The 25,442-nt window shown below is 37.4% G+C and overlaps 1 protein-coding gene across 1 annotated transcript in view; it reads right to left on the bottom strand.

The window, feature by feature from the left end:
• Window positions 1–25,442, bottom strand: part of CDH23 (cadherin related 23) — a 537,138-nt gene that overhangs the window by 475,332 nt on the left and 36,364 nt on the right. Inside the window, exon 2 of the mRNA XM_063307837.1 lies at window positions 15,189–15,266. Coding sequence (XP_063163907.1) covers window positions 15,189–15,266 — 78 coding nt within the window. The remainder of the gene's footprint in view (window positions 1–15,188; window positions 15,267–25,442) is intronic.

Genomic DNA, 25,442 nt, shown 5'->3' with positions numbered 1-25,442 from the left:
AAAAAAAGCTCTTTTGGAATCCTCCATAATTTTTAAAAGTGGGAAGGGGTCCTTGGAGAAAAAAGTTTAAGAAACACTGTACTAATCTACCAATTGCTCAACCACGTCTGCAATTTAAAAGGCTAGCAAAATAACAGAGGACTAGAAGTCTTTTTATAACACTTAAATGACCTTCTCCCTCGTTGGTAGCCTTCTCTGTGGCTGCCCCAGCCCTTTGGAACAGCCCGCCCCCCTAAGATCAGGAGGTCCCCTACCCTCTTGGCCTTCTGGAAGGCTGTGAAGACCTGGCTCTTCTCTCAGACTAGCAAATATGGAGTTGGTATGATGATGCCATGGTGCCATGGTGGGAAGTGTGAGGTTTTCTTTGTAAAGTGTGGGTCTGTTGTCTTACCTTTATGTTTTTATTGGTGATGGTTGTGAGCCACTTAGGATTATTGTGAATATGACTGGTGGTCATATAAGTCTCATAAAGAAATATATAAATAAATTATAGGGATCAAAGTACAAATGTATCTGTGTGATGGGTAGAAGGAATGACCTTGAGGAACAGGAGGAAGAGCCACTACAAAGACAATGGTCAGACAAAAAACCCTGAGTCCAGAACAGAACTGAGAAAATGTCTCAGATAAGACCCTCCCTAATTCTCATGAAGATAGAAGGGTGGGGGGAGCACATTCAGACTTGTAAGATTCTGTTACTGTAACCTTATGATAAAAGTAGTATTAGCCTATATGACTTTGGTCTCCTAGTCTGGTCTACCTCGAAAGGCTAACAATCTGCAGCTCACTAGACTGGGAAAGACCACTGAATAACTATAACATCAGTCCATCATAGAAGTAAATTTCATAATTATAACCAGTATCCTAGTTGGATTCACACACTGCACTGAGTCCTAATGTACTTTGGTTTTGGTTATCAGGTACTGTATGAACATGACTGTTGTAGTCTGTAAATCATAAACACGATTTACTGTAGTGAGAATCCATTTATTTAATAAACCATGCTTAAAATAAAACGTGGCTTATTAGTATGTGTGAATCCAGCCATTAAATGTTTACATCAGAGACAAGAAGAAAAGTAATTGTAGGAGAATATTAAATTTCTTTTTATGGAAGATAAATTTTCTTTCCTGGCATACAGTAAGACTAATATTTTCAGGTTCTCTCAGTACATTTTGCTAATCCTTACAGGGAATAAAAACACAACTTTCTATTTGTTACTGAAGTGCATTTAAACTTGACCTAGTTCATGAAGAGTGGAGAGAGATTTCCATTTACTCTTGGTTAACAAAAGTATTATTTCATATATGCAACAACTTTCACGTTAAGGCATACATCATAATGTGGTCCCATATTATATTTACACAGCTTTTCTGTACATGAGATCACAAATGTTGTACACTTTCACAACCTCAAACTATTTGCTTTTATTTCTCAGTGCACGAGAAATGGCTATGATGGGAAAGTGGAGGAGTCAGCTACGGTTCAATTTTTTTTTCTAGTATTTCTATATTTTTGTCTTTTTCAATTCATAATGCTTTTTATTTTTTTATTTTTTTCTATTCCTAATGCCTTTTTCAAATGAATGATTAAGAGGCAATGTCTTATCTCTCAGGAGATATATCATCCCTCTGATATCTTGGCAAGAGTTACTTTTTTTTTCTTTAGTCAAAATTATTTCCAGCCTTAAAAGTTGTAAGGCATCTATGGGACAGAAATATAACTTTGATCCTTATTTTCATGATAAATTCAATAATCCCAGATTGGAAATTGATTGTGAATATTTCTCTTTGTGGGGAGAGGAATTTCATGGGCTAATAGGGGTATTAATGCTTTAGACCAGCTTATTGACAACCATTTTTTTAAACTAGCTGCAGCATTACAAGAGGTATTTGGATTGCCTAAAGCTGCATAATGATAATATATTCAGTTTTTATTTTGACTTTACAATTTGATCCAGATGCATTAGCAACATGTCAAACTCCTTATTAGCACTGAAATGTATTTTATATTATTCCAAATGCGTTGTATGGTTTAACAGACAATATTTCTAAGTTTGATATTGGTTATTTGCACGAACTTTGACTAAAAAGTTAGAGCAATGGTTAACAGTTTCAAAGACTATCAGATATGTTTCTTACGTTCTTAACATGAGATTAATCAAAAGTTTTGGTTTCATATTAATTGGATACCTAAGAAAAAAGTTGCCAACTTCATTATGTTGGAGTTGTAAAATCAGATTTTATCAGAATGGAAAGATAGTGCTATTCCAGGTTCACAGTTTTAGACTGATGGCATGCTTGCTCTCTGCTTATGAACTGAGTCTTTTATTCTGTGTGTAAAAGATGGAATGCCATCTTTAAAACTGACCTGTTTTTTTTGTAATGTATCATAAGATGTTTTTGTTTTGTTTTTTCCCCTCCCTTTTATACACTAAAGCAATAAACACATGGAAATAAAATAAAGATAAATAAAATACAACAAAAATCTCCTAATAGTGCAAGTCATGAGTTATTTCCATCCTGGCTTTCTTTTTCTTTTCTTCTTTTCGTCCGCAACTCTTAACCCCTGAACAGAACTGACTCCATGCAGTGAATTATATTATATATATTATGCAGTTAATTATATTATGCTATGAAAATCTGTATACTCTCAATTAATTACTTCTGCTGAATTTTGTGAAATAAAAAAAAATACTGCAATAGTTTCCAGAAGCAGTTTAACTTAGGTAATGAAACTTCTCTTTGTATTCTTTTAAAGAGTCTGACAGTACTAAAGTCTATTAACAAGGCCCTCTGTACTGTATTTTTTTTCCAAATGGTGGGCAATGATCATTAGACTTACCCAAGAACTATACTGCAACGGACTCATTTTTACCAGAGATACTTAACTACTCTTACTTCTAATGAAGGTGACAATTGCTTAACAATTTAAGTGGAAGTTATTAGGGTTTTTTCCCCTGTTCCTTGGGAAATCCTGCAGTAGCTGAAATGATTCCATTGAATGTACGGCATTCAGGGGAACCGAATGTGTACAACCAAGACATAAAAAGTTTAAAGGAAGTTCAGACTTATTCAGTGTTGCTTGCCTTTGTTGATACTTTGTTGATACTAATATCAGGCTACCTCTGATTTTATAGGTTAATATCAACATAATGGTTAAAACATATTTCAGAAAGGAAAAAAGAAATCATGAACATTGTTGTACACGGCAAATCATTTTGACACTGCAACATGCTGGAATGAAATGTTACTAATTAATAAGCGGTGTTGTTTATTAATTTAAATTAATTTTTTAGGGTTTTTAAATTTTTTAATTTAAATTTTTTAATTTAAATTAATTTTTTAAAGGAATATGTAGATTGATTTCAGCCCTTGAAGCGGCTAATGTTTCACTGAGTTGTTTCAATTTTTTTCTTCCAGTGTATAATATAAAGAGCCAACGAGTACAAATTTGCAATTTTTAAGCAAATGTTTGTTCATGTTTATGGTTAATATATTTAGCAGTTGTATTATGCTGGAACTGTAAAACCAAGAGACCATTTATACATATGGTTTGAGTTTCTTTTTTACTCTCATACATATAAATCTACTTAATTAAATTCCATAGATGTAGAAGTGTTCTTTCACCAAAGTTCTACGGGTATTAAAAAGATGGAAAGGCATCTGGTAGCATCTTTTCCGGCTAACAAATTTTATTAAAAGGCATAAGCATTCATGAGCCTTTTAATAAAATTAGTAAAACCAGGTCTTCCTGATTTTTTTGCTACTGTAGTCTAATACGGGTCTTCTCCAACCATGTCTACAGATATTCAAAACATAAATAAAAAAAATACAATATCTTGTCAAAAGTCGTACCTATATTTAAAACTTAGCAATGAACTTGCTGCTACTTATCTCATTTATTGTGTCATTTAAAACTACCTTCTGAATATGTATATGGATGTGTGTGTGTCCTTCATTAATACCTGTGCTATATATTTTACAGTAAATTCCTCCCTATAGAGTTCTAAGTGTGACAAATCCTATTTAGCCTGGAACAGCGGGGGAAAACTCTTCTGATTGGGACAGTCCTTTAGTTGCTTGGTGTAAGATATTTCATTCATGTGTTCATTAAAAAAAACATTTGCAACACTCATTCAATATATGTCATCAACCCCTTTATTACATTCTCCTACCCTACACTTGTACTCTGTTCATTCTACCAACTTTTTGCAAAGAAAATATTAACATAATTGGTGACAAATGAAATATGTTATATGGTTGTTTTAAACTGCCATGCTGTGCTTTGCCCCAAAGGCAGTATATAAATACTGCAATAAATAAATAAAATCTAAGAGCCATATAGACACATTAAAATGTTCACAACCTCAGCAAGCTTGCAATCTAAGATTACTTGTGTAATAAAGATGAAAGGAAACTTGCTACTGTATCATAAATATAGGCAAGCTATAATCTGAAAGCACAAATATGCATACACTTGCACATACACAGAGGTAAACAGAGAATAATTAGGTATCCTCCATATATATTTACCTGTAAGCACAGTTTCTAGTCACAAAATAAAGTTACTAAATCATGTGCTTAAATATACTGCAAAACTAGTGTTTTAAAACAGTGTAATTGCAAGCAGTAATTTAATTCTTCAAACTCTTGACCTCATTCTGAAGAAATACAAACAAACTTACAGGCTCTTAATGGAACAATTCAAACTGTGAAAATTCATCTTTGATATAATTTATATTATATGATATAATTTATATCTGAAGTTTCAGCCAATTTCGTCTCTCTAGTAAGAAGTATAGTTTCACATCTACAATGAATATTCCACATACGTTGTTGACTTAGGATCTCCATGCATTATTATAAGGATTTGGTTACTACAAAGAAGAGGGCATCAGGCTGCTGTTAATCTGTCAAATTGCGGTTCATTGAGATAGGATTTTATGCAGCCATATGGGATGGACAATATTTCTGGATAAGCTAGAGCTCTAGAACCCCACGTCTGAGCCTCAAAGGACTTAGTGGACTCAAGGCTGGGCCAATTTTATCCCCGGTGTTCACAAGATTCTTTACTTCCTGCAAGTTTTTTTCTCCTGGTTTTCTAACTAGGAGCAAAAGAATTTCTGAAGACACTTGCAATGCAGGGAAAGGGGAGGTCACCTTAGCTCCCATAATTTTAAAAAACTCTCCATGTGCTCAATGAACCATCATGGAGGTGCCCTCTATTTTCCAGTTCCCCATTGCCATGCATACAGTGAGATGTTTATATGTTGCTGGATATCCTTCAGTTTTGGCTTATAGTCTTTTCATTGCTTTTGATCAACTGTCATGGTTACCACCTGGTTATCACCTTTAAAACCTTACATGGGTATCACCTTTAAAGAGCTACATGGCATAGGTCCAGGTTACTTGTGGGACCAACTCTCCCTGATGGTATCAGCCCATCTTACTAAGTTAAGATGGGGGTGCTCCAGGTCCCTTCCCTTAAATGTTGCCATCTGATGGGACCTTGGAGATACACCTTTTCAGTGGCCACCCCAGCCCTTTGGAACAGCCTCCCTCCTGAGATCTGAAGGATTCCTACCCTTTTAGCCTTCCAGAGGGCTGTGAAGACCTGGCTTCTCTCGCAAGAATTGGGCTAGGATGAGGGTTGAGCTGTGAGGATGATTGGTCTGGTGCCTGGGGGGAAGGATACTTCTGTTTTGAACTATGCCTTTTTTATGAATTGTTGTGAGCCACATAATGTTATTACATGAGATAGGCAGCCATATGTCATTCACACACACACACAATAACGGGATCCAGGTAACAAAGAGCTAAGAGTTTCATTTCAGAAAAGCTAAAGGGAAGTTTACAGTTGTCATTTATTTACTTACTTAGTTATTTAGCTTCTATACTGCTCAATTATCATTTATTTGGTTTCTTACTACAGCTTCTATGCCATTCAATTCTCAAAGGCCCTGAGTGACTTACATCCACCAACAATGCAGGATTAAAACATAATGCTCTTCAAAATACATCATGAAGCATCTACCAGATGTGCCCCCCAACCAGGGTGGGCCTATCTTCAGCATAGGGGGGCTAGCACGTACTCAGGATAGTGCTGAGTGGTAAGTCTAGTCTACATTTTTATTTCTCAAAAAGCTCTATTAAGCCACTGTAAGAAATTAAAATTGTGTCTGAATTTGATGTTGCTCAGAACCCTGTGCTGCTCCAGATCAATCACATGAAACAACACTGGGAGTTGTACTAAATCTGAAGGTTGTTTTAAACCATCATTAAAAAGTAAATACAAATTATACATAAATGCTTACAGTGAAACAGATGCATACCATGGTACCCCAGAACTGAACATGGAGCTTTTAAAATTGAGAAGCCAGGATTCTATTATTATTTTGTTTAAAAAGAGAAGTAAAGAAAAAAAATCTTCAGGCAAACTTCTATAGGAAGATAGCTCCATAATAGAAGATAATGGAGAAATTTCCTGGAATACTAGAACTGGAATAATGATAAGAAGAGCTTCAGGATATGAACAGTATTAAAGACAGTATTAAATAGATTATCTCATATATTACAGACCAGGAGGATTAATTTTTACTGCTTTCATGAAGAGAAAAGTTGTTCATAAGAAACACTGATGCTATATTAAAAGCATTCTAATATATAAATTCAATATTAGATGAATTTTCACATTATACTTGTGCTTGTAACAAGCCTCCCTTAAGGTAGTTATTTACAACCCAGAATCAAATGAACTCATTATGATCTTAGGGGAAAAGCAACAGGAAACAGAGAAATTTTCAGCAGAAAAGGACATGGGGAAAAGATTAAGAAGCCTGAAGTCTGGCTGCTTTGAAAAAATCATAATTAAGATTAACTCAGTTTATCAGATTCAGACAACTGCCAGGCTACAGCGATAAAAGATGGTAGTGAAACCTTCTGAATCTGTAATCTCTCTGGACTTCACTGAAGTCAAGGCCAGATTACAAATAGGAGCACATAGGCCTGGGGAAGGCTAGGTTCAGTCCCATCATAATAAACCTTGATTTATTGTGATGCCTGCATACATCATCCGGCTGCAGGCTCCATTAATATCTCAAAAAGAATTTGTATGGGAGTACCATTTTTAGAAAGTCTCACATAGACTAGGAAATCTTCAGACAAAGCAATCAAAGTTAGATTGTTATTACTCATATACATTCATCCAGCTGCATGATGCCTGGCAGTAGGGACAGGCAACTTGGTGTCCTGCAGATGTTTTTAGATTTCAATTCTCATTCACCGCAGCATCCACAGTGACAAAGGATTGCAGGCCTTATACCACCTGAAGGGCAGATTGCTAGGGCTTTAAAAATGCATCAGGATAGGGACCTCTACTGAGGAGGGCAGGAATGCAGACATAGGAAAATATATTGTTGGGGAAACATTTTTAACTTAAAGAATAAGCCATAACATTGCCACAAGAAATTTTGAAAACAAGTGGCAATTGTGTTTTTAAAATAAATTATTAAATACTTTAGTAATACTGCATACACCTTGATCAATATATATTTCTTTACTGTGTATTAATGAATGCCTTGGTAATCATTTTACTTACCTATGTTTCTCAAAATATTTCCTAAGCAGTCTCCACTATATGCAAATTACATATTTTCTGCCCCCAGATGATACTTTTCAAATCTTTTTCAGAAACTAAATATTCGTAATGCGGGTTGGGCAGTTCAAGGCAGTGCTAGGGCAAATAGCAAGCATTACTTTATTGTTACTGAAGATGACTGTTATTAACACCCTTTTATTCTTTCTAACCTGAAGAAATGTTGGAAAGAAATTAGGTGAGGGGGCTCTGACTGCCCACCAGCAGAATGACTCTGAAAATAGAACAGGACCAGATTTGATGGGGCAGAAGAAGCTGGCAAAAGAAAGATCATGGTCAAACAAGGGCCAGATCCAGCCCAGGACTGCAGAGAACCCTCCTCCCCACTCCAAAAAAATCAAGTGCATCCTTATGCAAGATGCAGTTGGTCAATGGCTCAAAATGCTTGTGATTGCACCATTCTAAAGCATTCTTCCTCCTCCTTTCTAGTCCCATTACTCAGAGAGAAGCACATGCAGCTGGCCCTACGCTTCCCAGTGCATAATACACACAACACCCACAGAAGTAACATGAGAGGAGAGCAGAAACTCATATCCACACACAGGCAGCACATCTGCATGTGCTTTGATTAGGCCCTCCACATACACCTTTCCACCCATAGAGAATCAACAGGTTACATCTGAAGAAGAAAATCCTGTGGCTACTTTTGCTAAAGGAGTTGGAAAGAATTCAAGCCATGCTCTGCATGCCTACCTGACCTTGTTTATATTCTATTTTTGTTTTGAAATTTTACCTTGAGTACTTGACAGAGCAGAAAGATGAAGGATAAATCAAATAAATCAGATAAATATATGCCATATGAGTTGGGTCACTGGAAGGGAGAAGCCTTACTTCTCTCTCTCAGCAATCCTCCCGAGTTTTATATTTAAATGTTTAAACTGTTTTAACTTGTTTTTAATGGTTTTTGTTCTTAGCTCTGTGAGCAGCCCAGAGTTGTTGTGCATGTGAGATGGGTGGCTATATAAACTGAATAAATAAGTACACAGAGACTGCTGCTAGTTACAGTCTGATCCCTGATGTCCAGCTAAGGGTGATCAAGACTCTGAATAATAGTATTCCATCCTGCATTTGGCCCAAGCTGAATGTTGATACTGTCTGAGCATTTGATAGAAATATGATAGTATTTTTAAAATGTAATGAATTGCGTTGTAAATTGCATACAGTCTGTTAGAATAGGAAAATATTAGAAATATTGATAAATGCATACATATATTTTTTAAAAATTCTTCTGCAACATCTAAATAAGAAGGTCTTAATTCATTTGCTTCTTTGTACATGGTTTGTCTTGGGAAATTATACTTGTCCCAAGACTCATGTATTACGGCATGTAAAGTCAATTAAGTATTAAATTTAATTAGAAGCCTTTTGTTCTCCCAAAAGCTGCATTTACACTGCAACTGTATGTTGGCTCTGTTTGTCATGGATTCAAACTTTTATCCATACATACATTTTAAATAAATTGTAAAACAATAATTTTACAGTGGTGGTGGTAGCAGCACTAAGGAGGCCCTGGCTGACACTGTCTGAAGCAGTGGAAGACTGAAGAAGAAGCATTAGGGACAGTGAAGAGGGCAGGGAAAAGTCAACAGAAGGATATGGAAAAAAAGAATCATAAATGGAAGAGTTGCACAGAAATTCTGGGTAAGGGATAGGGAAAGGGATAGGGATGGCAAAAACAAACAAATGGATTATAGAACAAATCAATCTGGAGTTCTTGAGACACAAATGACCAGGATAAATTATCCTTCCCCCACCCCACTTTGGACACATTACATGAAGATCCAGCTCCCTTGAGAAGTCCATAATGCTAGGAAAGGTAGAAGGAAAGGACAACCAGAAGAGCACAACAGAACAATAAACAAGGTGAATGGACTCAGTTTACAGCAGCAACAGATGCACTGTTGGAAAACATGAAGAATCAAGCTGAGGATAAAATATCATATGGTCACTAAGTGTTGATTCCAACCTCATGGAGCATAATCAATCAATTGAATGACAAAAATACTCTGATAAGAACATATCCAAGTCACTTGAGAATTGTCCAAACACCAGTACCTAATGGTAGACTATAGGGTAATTTCACCCCATAGGGTGAAAATAGGCAATTTGGGCATGATTACTATGGGGCAATTTCAGCCCCATAGTAATCATGCCCAAATTTTACACAGAGGATAAAAAGTGGCAGCAGAAATTAAATTTCAAGGGAAGTACATTCCCCATCATTATGCCTTCCATATTAACCATGCAGAAAATGACAGGAGGAGGACTGAAAACTGGGAAAGAGCATAGCAGTTCTGCATATTTAAAGGCTGAGGGGAGAAAAGTAAACTTCTTGATGTTAAAACCATGATAAATACAGGCTACAGGCCTTGAACAAGGGAATCTGCATGAATATATTACTTTTATATATGCACATGCACACACACTCACACAGTTTACTCTTCACACTGCAGTAGGTTGTGCGTGTCAGTCATTACTTCTGGGTGAAATAACTGACGAGGGGGTCAGTCCACCTGAAAATTGCTCTCTAAAGACTAACTGAAACAGATGGGCATTGATGGTGTTTTCAAGGAAATTAATCAGCTTGGACTAGCAGCAATGCCAGAAGCTCCATAGGTCCAATCTAACCTAATGAATTCCGAGCTCTCTGTCTTAATAGCTCCTGACAAGACTAATTTACTCATGTAAGTGATTAGAGAGGGAATTATCTCTTTAATTGTTGCTTAACACTCCTCTAGGTATCACATGGAAAAGATGAGAAAGACAGTTGCACTCAATCTAGGTAAAAAGAAGGATAGGAGATTTGTTAGAGACAGAACAGAGAATGGGAAGGAGGAAAATAGATTTATTAATATACTTGAGTTATAGGAGTTAGATAAAAAACAAGAATAGCTGGGTTATTAAATTTAATTAGAAGCCATTTGAGGGGAGAGATCCAAAGTGTAGCAATGCTTATTTTAGATCTGTGAAGATTTACAAAGTAAAAGATGGGGAAGGCTACGTAAAGCCAAACAAAACCAATATACTATAGTTTGTTCTTTGGAAACATTAAAACAAAACTTTTCATATCACTTCCCTGGCACCATTTTTAGTTTGAAAAATAATTATTTGTACCAAAAAGTATGACATTTTCACACATCTGTTTATAATAAACACATGTTTGGGGGCAAATACAGCAAATTTAGAATGAGGCCCCTTGTTTCTAAATAAGCATTGCCTCATTCTGAACTAGCTTCATTTTTCCAACAGCATCATTCTCCAATATCCAAATATATTCTAAACTATCAAGTGCCCCCTGTGTTGACTCCTGGTGATGGCCTGGACTAGTCCCTGCAGTTTTCTTGGTAAGATTTCAGAAGTGGTTGGCCATTCCCTTCTACCTAGGGCTGAGCGTGACTGGCCCAAGGTCACCCAATTGGCTTTGTGCCTAAGGTGGGACCAGCACTCAATGATCTCCCAGTTTCTAGCCTGGTGCCTTAACCACTACACAAAACTGGCTTTCTATCCTATTACTACCACTAATATTCATTAAGTGGCTGAGAATGCAGGAAAAAGTCATAATCCTTTGTTAATGTGCTGTTGCCTTTAGCATGTTTTTTCTTCAGACATTCAGTTTTAATTTGCTTTCCTGTAACTTAAATCCATTATTCCATGCCTGCCCTCAGGGATGACAGAGAACGTGTCTTGGTCTTTTTTAATGAAATCCTTTCAGATTCTTAAATAGTGGTATTCCCACAATCTTTTCTTCTCAAAGCTAAATATTCCCCTCTTAAATCTCTGTAGAATTTGGTTCATCCCACTCGCAGATCCTGTCTCTGAACCTGTTTCACTTTGTCTGAATACTTCTTAAACCTAGATCTCAGAACTGAACCTAGTATTTGAAGTGTGTTCTGACTTGTACAGAATCAAACAGAACTATTCTATCTTATGATTTGGAAGCTCAGCTTCTGTTGGTTTAGCCTAAAACAGCTTTAGCCTTTTTTTTTTTTTTTTAACAGATACACTGCTGATCTATATTTAGTTTTTAATTAACCTTTATGCCAATTTTTTTTCATGGATACTATTACTGCCAGATATCCCCCATACTATATCTGTTCATTTGGTTTTTGTTCCTGTGTGAAGAACATTGTATCTGACTCTGCTAAAGTTCATTCTGTTACTTTCAGCCCATTCCTCTAACCTATAAAGATGTTCAATTTTATGTCTGTCTCTAGGGGTTTACTTATCTTAGTCAATGGGGAAGCCAGCAGGAAGTCAGAAGTTGTAGTCACACGTGGTCCTCACTTAACAACCCATAGTGATTCACTTAAAGATGGTAACCAGGGACTGCCGGAACTGCCCTCCCTATGTGGTGTGGTCACGTGATGTAGTGCTTTAAGGCCGCATCGCTTAGCAACAGAAATTCCAGTCCCAATTACCATTGTTAAGTAAGGACTACCTGTACCTGTCATGCAGTCAGCTCACCCTTAACTAGCTGCTATTCAGAATGCTGTGGGTACTTTATAAATGCCTTGATGAAATCAAGATACATTACATCTACAGCATTCCTAGGAAGGAATTTATTTAATTGGTAAGATTAGACTGGTAAGACATATCTGTGACAAATCCATGTTGACTTTGCTAGTTACCACATTGACTTCAAGATGTTCACAAACAAGATCAATCATATAATCTGTTCTTCCCAAGTGTCATTATCAGACTAGTTTGAAGCACTCTGGATCCTCTAATTTTCACTTTTTGAATATGACTACATTTAACCATTAACACTCCACTCATTCTCTAAGATGTTTCAAAAATAACAAAGAAAGATTCAGCTGGACCATTAGCAAGCTTTTTCGGTTGATGCCTGGATAACTCATTCAAAGTAAACTGGTTATTTCTTAATTATGTTTCTGCCAATCTCAAATCGCAATTCTGCACATTCTGTTCTTTGAAACTGCCTGGTGGAACACACGCTGTCTTGTTGGACAAAGCTGGGCTTGAATACTTTTGCCTTTTCTTTGTTGCCTATTAGCATATTGTCCCCTTAACTCAGCAGCTGGTATGCAGATCCTTTTCTTTGACTTTGAAGATATCTGAAGAAGTCCTTTTTTATTGGTCTTGTACCCTTCATCACCTTTAGCCTAACAGTCTCTCTTCAACTGTGGACAAATTCTATCTATTCTTCTTTGGCAGTGGGTCCCTCTCCGCACCTTTTTTGTTTGTTGGTTTTTTGAGATATTAAGATTTTTGTTCAACTACTGTGTGTTAGCTTCTTCTGCTTTCCTCCCTTTTTTCCCCTTACTGAAATTGTTTGCCAAGTGTGCTTTTGGTATGTTCTATTTAAAACAAAGTTACTCTCATCTTGAGCTCCTTTGCTTTTTAGCTTCTCCTGCCATGCAGTACAATTTCTCATTGCTCTGAGTTTATTAAAAACCATTTTAAGATACTGTTCATCGATAACTGGCTTTTCATTACCTTAAAATCAAGAATTCCAGCATTATATGGTCACTTTCCCCCAACTACCTGCTAGGTTCACTTCTTCAACCAAGTCTTTCTAACCAATCAAATCAAAGATAGCTCATCCTCTTATGTGTTGTTCCACCATCAGCTTCCCCAGCCCCTAAGAGTACTGCCACCTAATATCCAAAACAGCTTACAGTTAGATATCTAACATCAAGACCCATCCACACATTGCAAACAATATTTTGAATTCTGGGGAAAAGATAGGTCATGTGTATTCTAATTCTAATAAGATACAAGGCTTTCTTTATGGATCTGAGAACTGATGAAATTTTATAAACCTGTTGCTGCTTATCAGATTAATTTTAATCTTTTCATAAAAAGATCTGCCAAGTTTTATTTCAGTTTTAATAAAAATGTGGGAACTAGCAGTGATATGAACTCTCCTTGGTATGAACTCAAGGAGAGAAAAGACACAGTCTAGAAGATGTCCAGGAAAAGCCTGCTTTTTAAGGACACATACAAATTTTAAGATTTAAGAAGGCAAGGGAATTAAGACTGTTCTGCTATGGGACTCCTATAAAATAAGAGTTATTAGCTTAAACAGGGAGAGCAGCCTATCATGCTTAAACTATGCTGGTACACATGCATAGGTCTTACAATCAATTCAAAGAGCATTACAAACCATCCAAACACCCAGATTGAAGATCAGGTTTAATGGACTGAGTATCTGGGAAAAAAGGCTGAGAAAAAGCTAATCGATTTTTACATTTACTAAAACTGATCACTGACAAAATAAAGAAATAGAAGCTACATCTGTCAATTAAGCTCTGACATGTTTTGGCCAAAGGTACAATTAAAAGCACACCCATCATTCTCTGCTCTCAGTCAGGTCATTGATAGCCGAGGCAGGATGGATTGGGGGTTTTTCTTTCATAATTTTAAACTTACTGCAGGTTTCTTAGCCCGACCTTCTCTATGGTACAACTGTTAAAATGAATCAGGTCTCACAACACGGTGTTATGATTTTCATAAACAAAACAAATGACACAGAATTTTAATCCAGAGGTTTAACTGAGGTTTTTTTTTTCCTTGCAGATTCCTGGCTTTAGACTCCAAAGATCTGGGTGACCTGATAAATGATAGATGGCTAGGCAGTGCATAGGTGAGGATACAGATGACTTCAGTTGTATTTGCAGCCCAAGAATTTTTTCAGTTGCTAATTCTGAGATTCTCACTCCTTAAAAAATGAGGAGTGAGAGTCTCAGCCAACAGTACATGCAATCCTTTGGGCCCAAGAATAGATTAAAGACTAATAAAAAACAAAACACAGAAGTGGTATTCATATACACACATGGTAGAAAGAGAAGCATATTAGTCTATGGTAGCATTGTTTCAAACTAACAAGTTTTATTAAAAGGCTTAAGCTTTAATTCTGTGGACAAGCGGAGATACAAAACAGCTGCAAGAAGCCATGGATATTGCCATGTCCTCCCCTTTTTAAACTCTGGATATTCTTCTATTCAAACCACGACCCAACAACAAAAATGAAAACAGAGCATGAAACAGTAACACAAGAGAATGGGGGAAATCTGGATTACTAATTGGAAGCTTATTAGCACTTCCTCCCAATCTTGTAAAAAGGGATTGAATCATTGAGCAGACCTATGTACGAACATCCTGGTACACAAATACATTTTCCATGGAATTCTTTTGTCTCTGTATTTAGTTAATTTCTCTGACTGTTTCAGGGGTTTCAGGTTAATCAGCCTCTGAAAACAGCCCCAAATACTGAAACTGTAATATTTTAGCATATGACTATTTTTGTTGGTTTAATTTGTCTAGAGTTATATGGCTGCTGCTGCTGTTGCCAAAGTGACTCTGAGGGGCAAACCAAGTTTTAAAATAAACAACAATATAAATCACTGTCAAAACACACAGCATATAATCCCAAAAAGAGGAATGGCAGTTTAGCAGGCATTCCTTTGAAAGTATAAATGCTGAATTGAATTTCTGTTTTTTCCCCCTTTCCCCAATACAAGATGCAACAGTACGATTTTACCCTTTGAACACAAATCTTAATATACTTACCCACTGGAGTGTCTTCATTGATCAACAAGTAAGTGTCGAAGAAATAATTTATGAAGTATGGCAATCGATTGCTCAGACCTGGAAAGGTTGGCAAGTATAAAAATTTTATTAATAATTGCAAAGCCTTGTATATATTAAGAAAATTAACACTTTCTTAAATAGAATCCTGAGCAAAATAGTTGGGTTTGCAATGAGTTGTTCCCATGATTCAGTGGAATAGCTAGTTGAAGAGATGAAGACACTCTACTCATCCTTCTGTTTACTCAGGCATTGTGAATGGGTTCTGTGCCAAAAGGAAAGGTGGACAATCTTGGATCTCTGTGGCTACAAGTCCAAAAAGATAGCAAGCCAACTGCAATAAGGAAGATGCCCTGTGGGGCATTTGTACCCAAGGTGAATAAAGAGAGATTTTTCCATAGAACTGGAGGAAGGAAATAAATAAATAGACATTTTTCTCTTCCATCTGACAAAATAGGCACACACCTTTCTTCAAGGTTATACAGATTCACTGCATTTTCCAAGGATTTAGAATGTATATTGGGGAATATATTTCCCAGTAGAACATTCACAACTATTGCGATGGTAGCATTAAATGAGGCTGGGTCACAAGCTCTTACTATTTATTAGTTGTTGCATTTATATGCTGCCTTTTTAAAGTACTGTTTACTATCAATACAACCATCATATAGCCTGCTGCTACTATGACCAATACAGGTCTTTCCTTGAAACAATTTTTTAAAAACTTATTTTCCTTTTGTTACATGGAAGGGGGACACAATATACTTCACTATTGCTTTAACCCATGATAAAACTTAAATGTTGTTTCCAGGTCTGTGATCCTTTTGCCCAAGCAGCCTTGATTCCACCATAGTTTCCCTTCCCCTTGCTTTTAAGAACAAGCTCAACTACTTAGTTAATATGAGTAAACAAACACATGTATGATTGGCTCTTGAACTGCTGGTCCCTTTGCAATCTAGCGTATTTATTCAAAGTGGGTTCACAGCAAACAGAGAAGTACAGTCTTGATTCTCTATTCCCACTGCTTCCACCACCTCCACTGCCATGAAGTTTCTTTATCACAACCACGGTACAACTGTAGAAAGCACGTCCCCTTTATTGCCATTCTCAACGTAAGAAACTGTAAGAGTTTTCAAGAAGCCACACAAGTGACGCACGGCTGACCAGAAAAAATCAGAGCCAAGACATACCAAAGCATGAAGAATGAAGGACCCACGCAGGATAAAATATAAAATACAGCAGTTATAATAGTGGTGGTAGCTAAAGTAATTTCCTATACGGGTTTGAATGTTCATATGACAGATGGGTTTACTTTGGTTCCCAGCCAGTGTTAGAGAAGCCAGCGCTGTGTCTTATTAAGAGATCCACTTTAGCTGCCAGACTTTATTGAACAAGAAAAATCGGGTATTTAATTGGCCTGTCAGAAATATTTTGCATCTTAATTCTACAGAATCTGGCCACTAGCTTATCTATAAAGCAGGTGCCAGTTCTTAATGCAAACTACCAGTAGAATAACTGAAAGCTTATTGGACAGCAGCAAAATGAAAGGGTTATTTGACAAGGTATTGTGAAATACATATATTACAAACCACCAAAATCAACCGGCAGTTCAAAAAGTGATTCCTACTCAACATGGTGTGGTCTTCTTGGAAATCCATTAGTGCCACCCCATGAATGAATCTCTCATACCTGAAGTGCTGGGGATAGAATTCCCTTGTCAACTCATGAAATCTTTAGCCTTTCTATTTGTGGTAAGGAGGTTATTCCTATAAATAACTATTCTGAAGCAAGCTCCCTGAACTATTTGAGTTCTGAATAAATATGCAGAGGATCAGGAACACAAAATAGATGAGTTATGAGTATAGACAAATTGAAGGTCCACAGGCAGAGTAATAAACAGGTGGTCCTCAGTTAACGACCACTCATTCAGCGACCATTCGTACTTATCATGGCACTGAATGGGTGGTACTTACGAGCAGCCCTCAAAGTTCCAGCTGTCACAGCATCCCACGGTCACATGATCGCAATCCAAGTGCACAGCAACTAGCCTGGATTTCTGACCATCGCAGCATCCTGTGGTCATGTGATCACAATTTGTAACCTTCCCTGTTGGCTTCCCACAAGCAAAGTCAATGGGGAAGCCAGCAGGAAGTTGGAAGTCACAGTCACATGAGGATCTTACTTAATGACTCATGGTGATTCACTTAACAACGGTAACCTGGGACTGCTGGAACTGCCATCCCTAAGCAGCATGGTCACGTGATGGAAATTCCAGTCCTAATTACCGTCATTAAGCAAAAACTATCTGTACTACATAAAATATTGGAATAGGATCAGGGACACCCAGGTTTAATTGCCATGAAAATTCATTGGGTGATTTTGAGACAGTCACCATCCACCATAATTTACCTTACAGGAATATTGTGAAGACCATATTTTGTTTCTGAAGGAAAGATAAGGGATTGAAAGAGTGTTCAGCTCACATTTAATTCCAATTCTACTGAATGGTCTATAATCTGCATATCAGCGCCTGGTATAAATGTCATAGGAAGCACTCTTTCAAAAAAGAGTTCTAATTTTTCTAATTATGTACTAAGCAGCAAACACAGAATACGGAAAATATTTTCATTTTAATTTGTCTCTATAGCATCTCCTCTACTTTATAACTTCTAAAGTTTAAAAAAGTTGCATTCTCTTCCCCAAAGGCGTAACATTTTATATAAATAAAGGATTTTAAAAAGGAAGACTGGATAATATATTTTCCCTTCCAACTTTCTTAGAGGGGATATTAGTGGTATATAAACATCTTCTCTGTTGTTATATCTTGGTTTTGGAAAAGAAAAAAAGTGGCAAAGTTAATTTTTTGACATGTCATTCAATAAACAAAGCTCACTGGAAGATAATGTTTTGGAAATGTGCATGTTGTGTAAAAATTTACGCCTGTGTACAACAGAAGAAGGCAGACAGATGGAAGGTTCTCTCAAGGGCAATGTAGATTTAGCAACATTGTGTTCTTTTCAGCCGTGTGTGTGTGTGTGTGTGTGTGTGTGTGTGTTCCTTTGTTTCTCACAAGTTAATATGTTCAAGATTTAGAAGCGTATTTACCGTCATTCAAAAGCACGATTACATTTTTAATGTATTTTTCAAAAGGGTTGGAAATTCCAAAATCGGATTAAGATCATCTTAACAGCCAGGAGCTTTCGGTCAGAAACTGCTTCTCCATGTAACCTTCTTGGTAACACCTACAGCATCTTATGGTTAGTCTTTGCAGCTGTTTTTCCCTTTCTCTTTCATGATCTGGTAACCCAGCACTGAAGCAGTATTTATGTTTAAATGTCTTCTGATGTGGCAGAAATCTCTACTGGGTGAGGGTTTTGTAGCCCTGAATATGTTTTTCTAAGGTTTATACCCACTAGAAATATATCAGGCTTAGGAGTTCCACAGAAGGCAGTGGAAAATATTTTTCCCAGATTTTATTGGAATATACAGAATTTGAAAACAAAACAGTCTGCTAACCCACAGCCAACTACCCACAGAAGTTATCTGATAAGAAAGGGAGTGAGAGTACATTAACAGTTGGAAGTGCCTTGGAAATTAGAAGGAACGGAAAAGGGAAAATAAAACTTTATCCATGCAAGTTCCATTTTCATGATTGCAAAAAATGACTTTTTAAAACTTAAAGCCCTGAGGTTTCACTGAATAATACTGGATACAGGTAGTCTTTGACCTATGACCATTCATTTAGCAATTGTTCAACGATGGCACTGAAAAAAGTGACTTATGACTGGTCCTCACACTTATGACTGTTGCAGCATCCTTAAGGTCATGCGATCACCATTTGCTACCTTCCCAGCCAGCTTCTGACAAGCAATGGGGAAGCTGGCAGGAGGTTACAAGACACATGTCTCACTTAACGACCACAGCAAAAAAAAGTTTTAAAATCAGATGTGGTCACATTATGCCTCACTTAATGACCGCACTGCTGAATGATGAATTTTCTAGTCCCTGTTGTGGTAAGTCAAGGACTACCTGTATAGACGTGATCTTTCAAACACTTCTTTTCCCACTATACCTGGTTGTGGAACAACCATAGCAGATATTCTTTAATGCTATATTATTTAATATGTATTCATAAAACAATTGTATATAAACAAAAATGGTGACACAGCAGGGCCTCAAAAAATTGAAGTTCCTGGCTCATGAAATTCCATAGCACCCCCACAGTATATGTTTGGAGGGAAGGGAGTGCATGACAGAAGAGACTTTAAACTTTTTTGAATAGTGGCATTTTGAGAATAAAGGCTGTATACTTGGTCCCTTAATGCCAGGTAAGTGTGCCCGTTTAAGAACAAATCGTCTTCATTCCCACATTCTGCTCTTGGTACTCAGATTTCTAAAGCGACCCCCTTTCCTAGAAAGCACTAGGCAGCTCATGACGAATTGACCTATTCTAGCAATAGTCACCAACAGCTGAGATATCAATTATTGATGTGCCTGTAACACTAGGAGAGTGTTGCCAAATACAGATGATCATTATAGCTTTACTCTAGTGTGATATTCATCAAATAAAACTATAAGGTTCTCCAGCCTCTAAGGTGGCAATCTTACATGTTTGCTTGTTGATAAGGCACAGCAAAAATAGTGGGATTTATCGTCCAAATAAAAAACAGGGCTACATAGCTGATTTCGTTCAGAGGAGGAGGAGGAGGAAGGAAAAAAGAACCACTATTACTGTTACTAAAAACTAGAACCAACACAATTTATCTTGGATGAAGTGTTCCAGTGACCAACTATATGTCCTTTTTATTTGGTTTAGAAACAGTTCTATCTTTTTTAGTGGGGGAAAAAATCCAAATGCCTTTATTAAGCCAACTGGAGCTATACAAAATTGTTGCAAGGTTTTGAGTTTCAGGAACTAGCAGCTTGGTTAAATAACAACAGCTACAGCAGCAGCAATGGGATGAGACAAAAGGAATGCAAGGGGCAGATTTCAGACTCTCATAGGTATCAAATATCCTATCATAGGGAGTGTGTCTAGATATGCAAACTGGGATTTATCTGGAATAGGATAACATTTGGTTGCAACAAGGGTGCTCCTACAAGCTGATGGGGACATATGTGAATTCTCTATTTTGGAAACATAAATTTCAACTGATAAAATCCCAACTGTTTCCATTCTTATCTGAAATACAGAGGACTTGGTAACCTAAATTTGAACTGAATTACGTAGTTGCTTGAATCAGACACTAGAGGGAAACAATACGATATTATTCAGGAGAACCTCAGAGCTCTAGGTAATTTTAGAAGAGCACTTCTTTAAGAATGCTTGGAGTTGAGCTTCACTTCCTCTTCGTACCCCACCACCTCATCTGTGTTCTGCACACTTTGCAGAAAATCTCCTCCCAAATGGATTTCCAAACATACTAATGAAAGTTGTCACAAAGGCTCAGTGGCACCACTAATGGTGTAATTGTATAATTATTGAATTAAATTGTGGTCTTGATAACATTCGGTGACTTGCACAACTGATGCAGCATTGGTAACAATCCAAATAAGGCAATTTCTAAAACTAGCACTGTTAAGATACATCTCATTATTGCCAATTATAATACCCATTATCAGAGTTGCATTAAAACAAAACAGGACACATAATACAGTGTTAAAACTTTGTTTAGAATAATGCAAATAAGAAATAAGCTAGTCTGGCCCCAATTCTTTCTTTCTGTCTCTCTCTCCCTCATACACACAGAACTGGTTTCTTATCGGGCCTATGGTTATGACTGTTTTAAGTGGGAAGAGTATTTCTGCATCTTCTCACTGAAAAAAGTTGTTAATTTTCATTTTATAACAGGTGGACCAATTAAGATAGCTTACTAGGATGTGGAATCAGGAATTAATCTGTTAGAAGCACTGGCCAATATGCTTTAGCCTGATACATTATACTGGCATTTGAGGGCATTATATTTATATGACTTGGTGGCAACGACTGACAGGAAGCTCTGGCATGGGCTGATCCATGAAGTCATGAAGAGTCAGAAACAAATGGAATAAACAACACACTTCTGTTTTTCCCAGTCAACATGGCAGCTGATTATATCCATATGAACTTGTAGTTCAGGTCACTGATATAAAAATACTGATTCTAGATACAGCCATGATCTTCTGTTTTTATTCTGCATTCCATTTTTCTCAAGGTCCATACAATAAAGATACTGTGTCTAGCACCCAAGTAAACCTAATTCCCTTTGGAATAAGTTCTGCTTAGGCTCAGAGTTCGCTCTAGTGAGAAGTGAAGTGAGCCAATTCTCCAAGCTTTACGAATATAGGACGTTTCTTCAGGTATTTTTTGCCTAATTGGATCGGAGCCTGAAGTGGCCATGTTTCCCAGCATGCATTACAGGAGAAGAATGCTTGATCTGAACCTCCTACAAATAAATGGTAGGATATTTCAAGAACATTAAAGATGAGTGATTGACTGATTAATCAGAAAGCTGGCCATGAAGATGATCACCATAAATATGCCTCCATTCAAATATTTGATGATGCTATATTGAAACTGAAGCTTAGTTCTTAGTTTCTCCAGGAGAAAAAGTAACAAAACATTCCAAGCATCCTCCTGTGGCTGCTTTAAGTCATGCCAGTTACTTTTACAGAAGATCAAATTATCACACAAACTGGGTTTTTTTTCCCTCCAAGTTCAAAAACAAACAATATTAAAATGCAGATTAGAGTCATAGAAAATTATACTATAGGGGATTATTTATAAACCAAAGAACAACACATTTCTGTGACATGTTCAGTTTCAAAATCGTAGCTTAGAGCACCTGCCAATAATAATCACTGGCTGCCTGGACATCTTGGCTGCCTGTTGGGCACTACCTTTCTGTATTCCCCCAACCCTTAAATATTTTGAATAACAAGGATTTCACTTTGAATAACAAGGTTGTGATGGGCAGCCAGTTTTAAAATGAATCTTGATTCTGTACAAGGAAACTGATCAGTATAAAATCTTTATTAAAATGGTAATCTGCATAAATTGCAAAATTATGACACATGCAACTCAATGCCAACCATTCAGGCAAAGCGGCTGGGCTTAGGGGTCACTGATCTCCAATCCTCTCAGACACAAAAAATCTGAAAATGATAATGGAGCCGTAGCTCAGTTGCACAGCAGATGTTCTGCAGCTGAAATGTGAATCCACAGAATTTGCAATAAGGGCTATATGGAATCCTGTAAACTGCCAAAAGTAATATAGGCAATATGGGGCTCCGTGGCCTAGTCAAACTCAGCCCCCTTCCTTTCTAAGCCATGTTTCATTCTCTACCCTCTTCAGCTAGTAAGCAGCTCCTTGAATTAAACATTTGAACTCCTCTTTAAGAATTTTAGAAAATCTTTTTAAAAACTACCCAACTGAGGCGTTAAAGCTTGGAAGATGGGTTCTTATATGCACCTGGGAGTTGACTAGTACTCAGTGTTAACACCACCATGTGAAAGTCTTGCCATGTTGTTTTTAGGCAGCTGCTGCTGATCTTTTCAACACATTGTTACTAACTTTGTTTTCTCCTCCTGCTCAGCAAATGACTATATCAGAGGTATCAACAAGAGTAAGAAGGGGGGGGGGGAGTCTCTTTTATCTGGCTGCCAGAATGGCATGAATTTTTAAGCATCCCAGTTGAAGACAGACACTTTATAGCTGAGACAGGGGTGCTATATATTACAGGGCATATATTAAAACCTAATGGGCTGGTAATGTGAAATCTGTTTAAAGCACATGGCAAAAAACTCAACATCTTACATTCGGCTCTTATATGAGGCATTAAAAGAGAAATTTGATAGGACTATAGACTCTTCAATCTGTGTTCTGTTCCTATTGACTACATAGACACATCCATGTTGTTGTTATTATTGGCAACAATTCAGAAGGGTGTTGTTGCCTTCGGTCCTGGGATTTCCTGGGGATGTCCCATCAAAGTGTTAACCCGGTCCAACTTTTTCAAGATCAGCTAGGGTTAGCTACTGCTGTCACTTCCAAAGCTGAGAGACTGAGAGACATGGGATAGACAGAGACAATTGCTGCTATCATAGCAACAGCACTGGACCATTGTTCTCCTAATTACCAATTATATTTTCATTGAATAGAGAAGCCAAACAGGTTCAAATTCCAGTCTCATTTAAGCAATAAGATAAAACAATGCAACTATATTTGGGGCACATTTGGCCCACATTTTTAAAGCAAACTTATATGGAGGGGGGCTGAATTGGAAGAAGATAGGCATGGTTTTAAAACTGGAGGAAGAAACATCAATAACCTGAATACGCTTGATATGCTACTCTGATAGCTGAAAGCACAAATGACCTGGAAGCGGTAGCCATGAAAGTCAAGGAGTACAGTGAAAAAATGGGACTAAGATTAAATGTAAAGAAGACTGAACTAATGACAACAGGATCAGCAACCAGCCTTATAATTGACAACGATGATAATGAAGGGGTAGATAGCTTCTGCTTTTTAGGATCACGCATCAACAGTAAAGGAACCAGCAGTCAAGCAACAGGCCACAGATCAGCACTTTGTAGAGCAGCAATAAAGGGTTTGGAAAAATATATTCAGATGTTGGGATGTGTCTATACCTACAAAGAAATGTGCAGACAGTGGATTTCCCTGTGACACTATGGAAGTGAAAGCCAGACTTTGAAAAAAATCAGGAGAGAAAAAGCACTGATGCTTTTGACTTTTGGTGTTGAAGACTCCTGAGAATACCCAAGAAAACAAACAAATGGATCACAGGACAATCAGAGTTCTCGCTCAAGGTGCAAATGACCAGGCTCAAATTATCATGTTTTAGACAGATTATGCAAACAGCTGCACTACCTCGAGAAGCCTATAATGGTGGGAAAGGTGGAAAGTAAGACAGAAACAGGATGACCAGCAAGGTAGATTGACTCAATCATAGCAGTGATAAAGAACTGAAGAACTCTACTGGGGACAGATCTAAGACTCATAGTCTTATTTTCAACCAGGCACAACATTTGCCTTTTTTCTGCAGCTGCCACTTACTGAATTGATGCTTTCACTGAGCTATACACCTTTTCAGAGTTTTATAATTTGATCTGATAATTTTTAAGTGCATGTACTAGGTTGGTCTTGTAGAGGGTTCTTTTGAGAAATGGTACACCAACAAAGCAATTGTTGTAACGAACTTATTTCCCAACTCTACCTTAACACTCATCACTAAACCTACACTGTACTATACATGCCTATGCCTTTATCTAATTCCTAAACAATCCTATGAACAGTTCCATTCTCCCTTATTGCCTGAGCTTACTGTATAACAAAGCACTCAACCCCCATTTAGCCAGCTTCAAGTTAGTTGGCTTCTGCTGGTATCAGCTGCTATTCTGAACTGTTACCAAAGCATTGGCTTTGCAAGTTTCTCAGTCTGTGCTGGGGTGAAAAAAGGAAGGTGCTTTACCAGCTGTCAGCATCTCTGCTGGGGTGGTAAAGCTGCTGGGCTCTGCTTTTCTGGCTACTTCACTCCTTCAGCTGCAAATTCCTCCTCCAACACCCACCAACCCTCCAGGGCTTTCAGCATTTTCCTTTTATAATTGGAAACCAGGTGTGGTCCAGTGTTCTTCATGCTTCCTTAAAGTCCCAGAGGAGAAAACAAAGGGATTGAAGAACTCAAGCTGGCCACAACAAAGCTTTCCTTCCACAAGTCTCCACGCCTATTCTAAACCATCTTGCACAGGAAATAATATGGGAAAGCAGAACATCACTGACTTGCAATGAGTATTTTTCCTTTTCCTTTCATTGGTTGACTTGCATGCCATTTCAATCACAGAGTGACTCTAGGCAGCTTACACAACAGAGTTAAAATACTGAGCAAATAAAAGCTTAAAAAAACAAAACAGAATTACTAAAATAGTACATGACTATTAATAGAACGCAGCCCTTTGAGGTAGGCTAGTTCAACAAAGACTTGGCATGGATTTTGGGAATGTTCTTTATTACTGAGTAGAAAACAGAATCTTAGAAGTCTCTCAGAATTTCTCTCTGCCCCATCTTAAAGGTTCGCTCATTCCTTCCCCATTCCCAAGGCTAAGTCCACATTTCATCACAAGAAGTAACAAGCCACACCTTGAATTGCACCCAGAAGACCACTGATAGCTAATGCAGTTATGTGGGCAAAGAGAGAAGCACCATAACTACTTGTGGGGCCATTTTTAAAGGGGATAAA

This window comes from Candoia aspera, chromosome 6 (assembly GCF_035149785.1).
Source record: "Candoia aspera isolate rCanAsp1 chromosome 6, rCanAsp1.hap2, whole genome shotgun sequence".
NCBI classification, from domain to species: domain Eukaryota; kingdom Metazoa; phylum Chordata; class Lepidosauria; order Squamata; family Boidae; genus Candoia; species Candoia aspera.
Note: the sequence above shows the minus strand (reverse complement) of the source record. Positions and strands in the feature narration are given on the sequence as shown.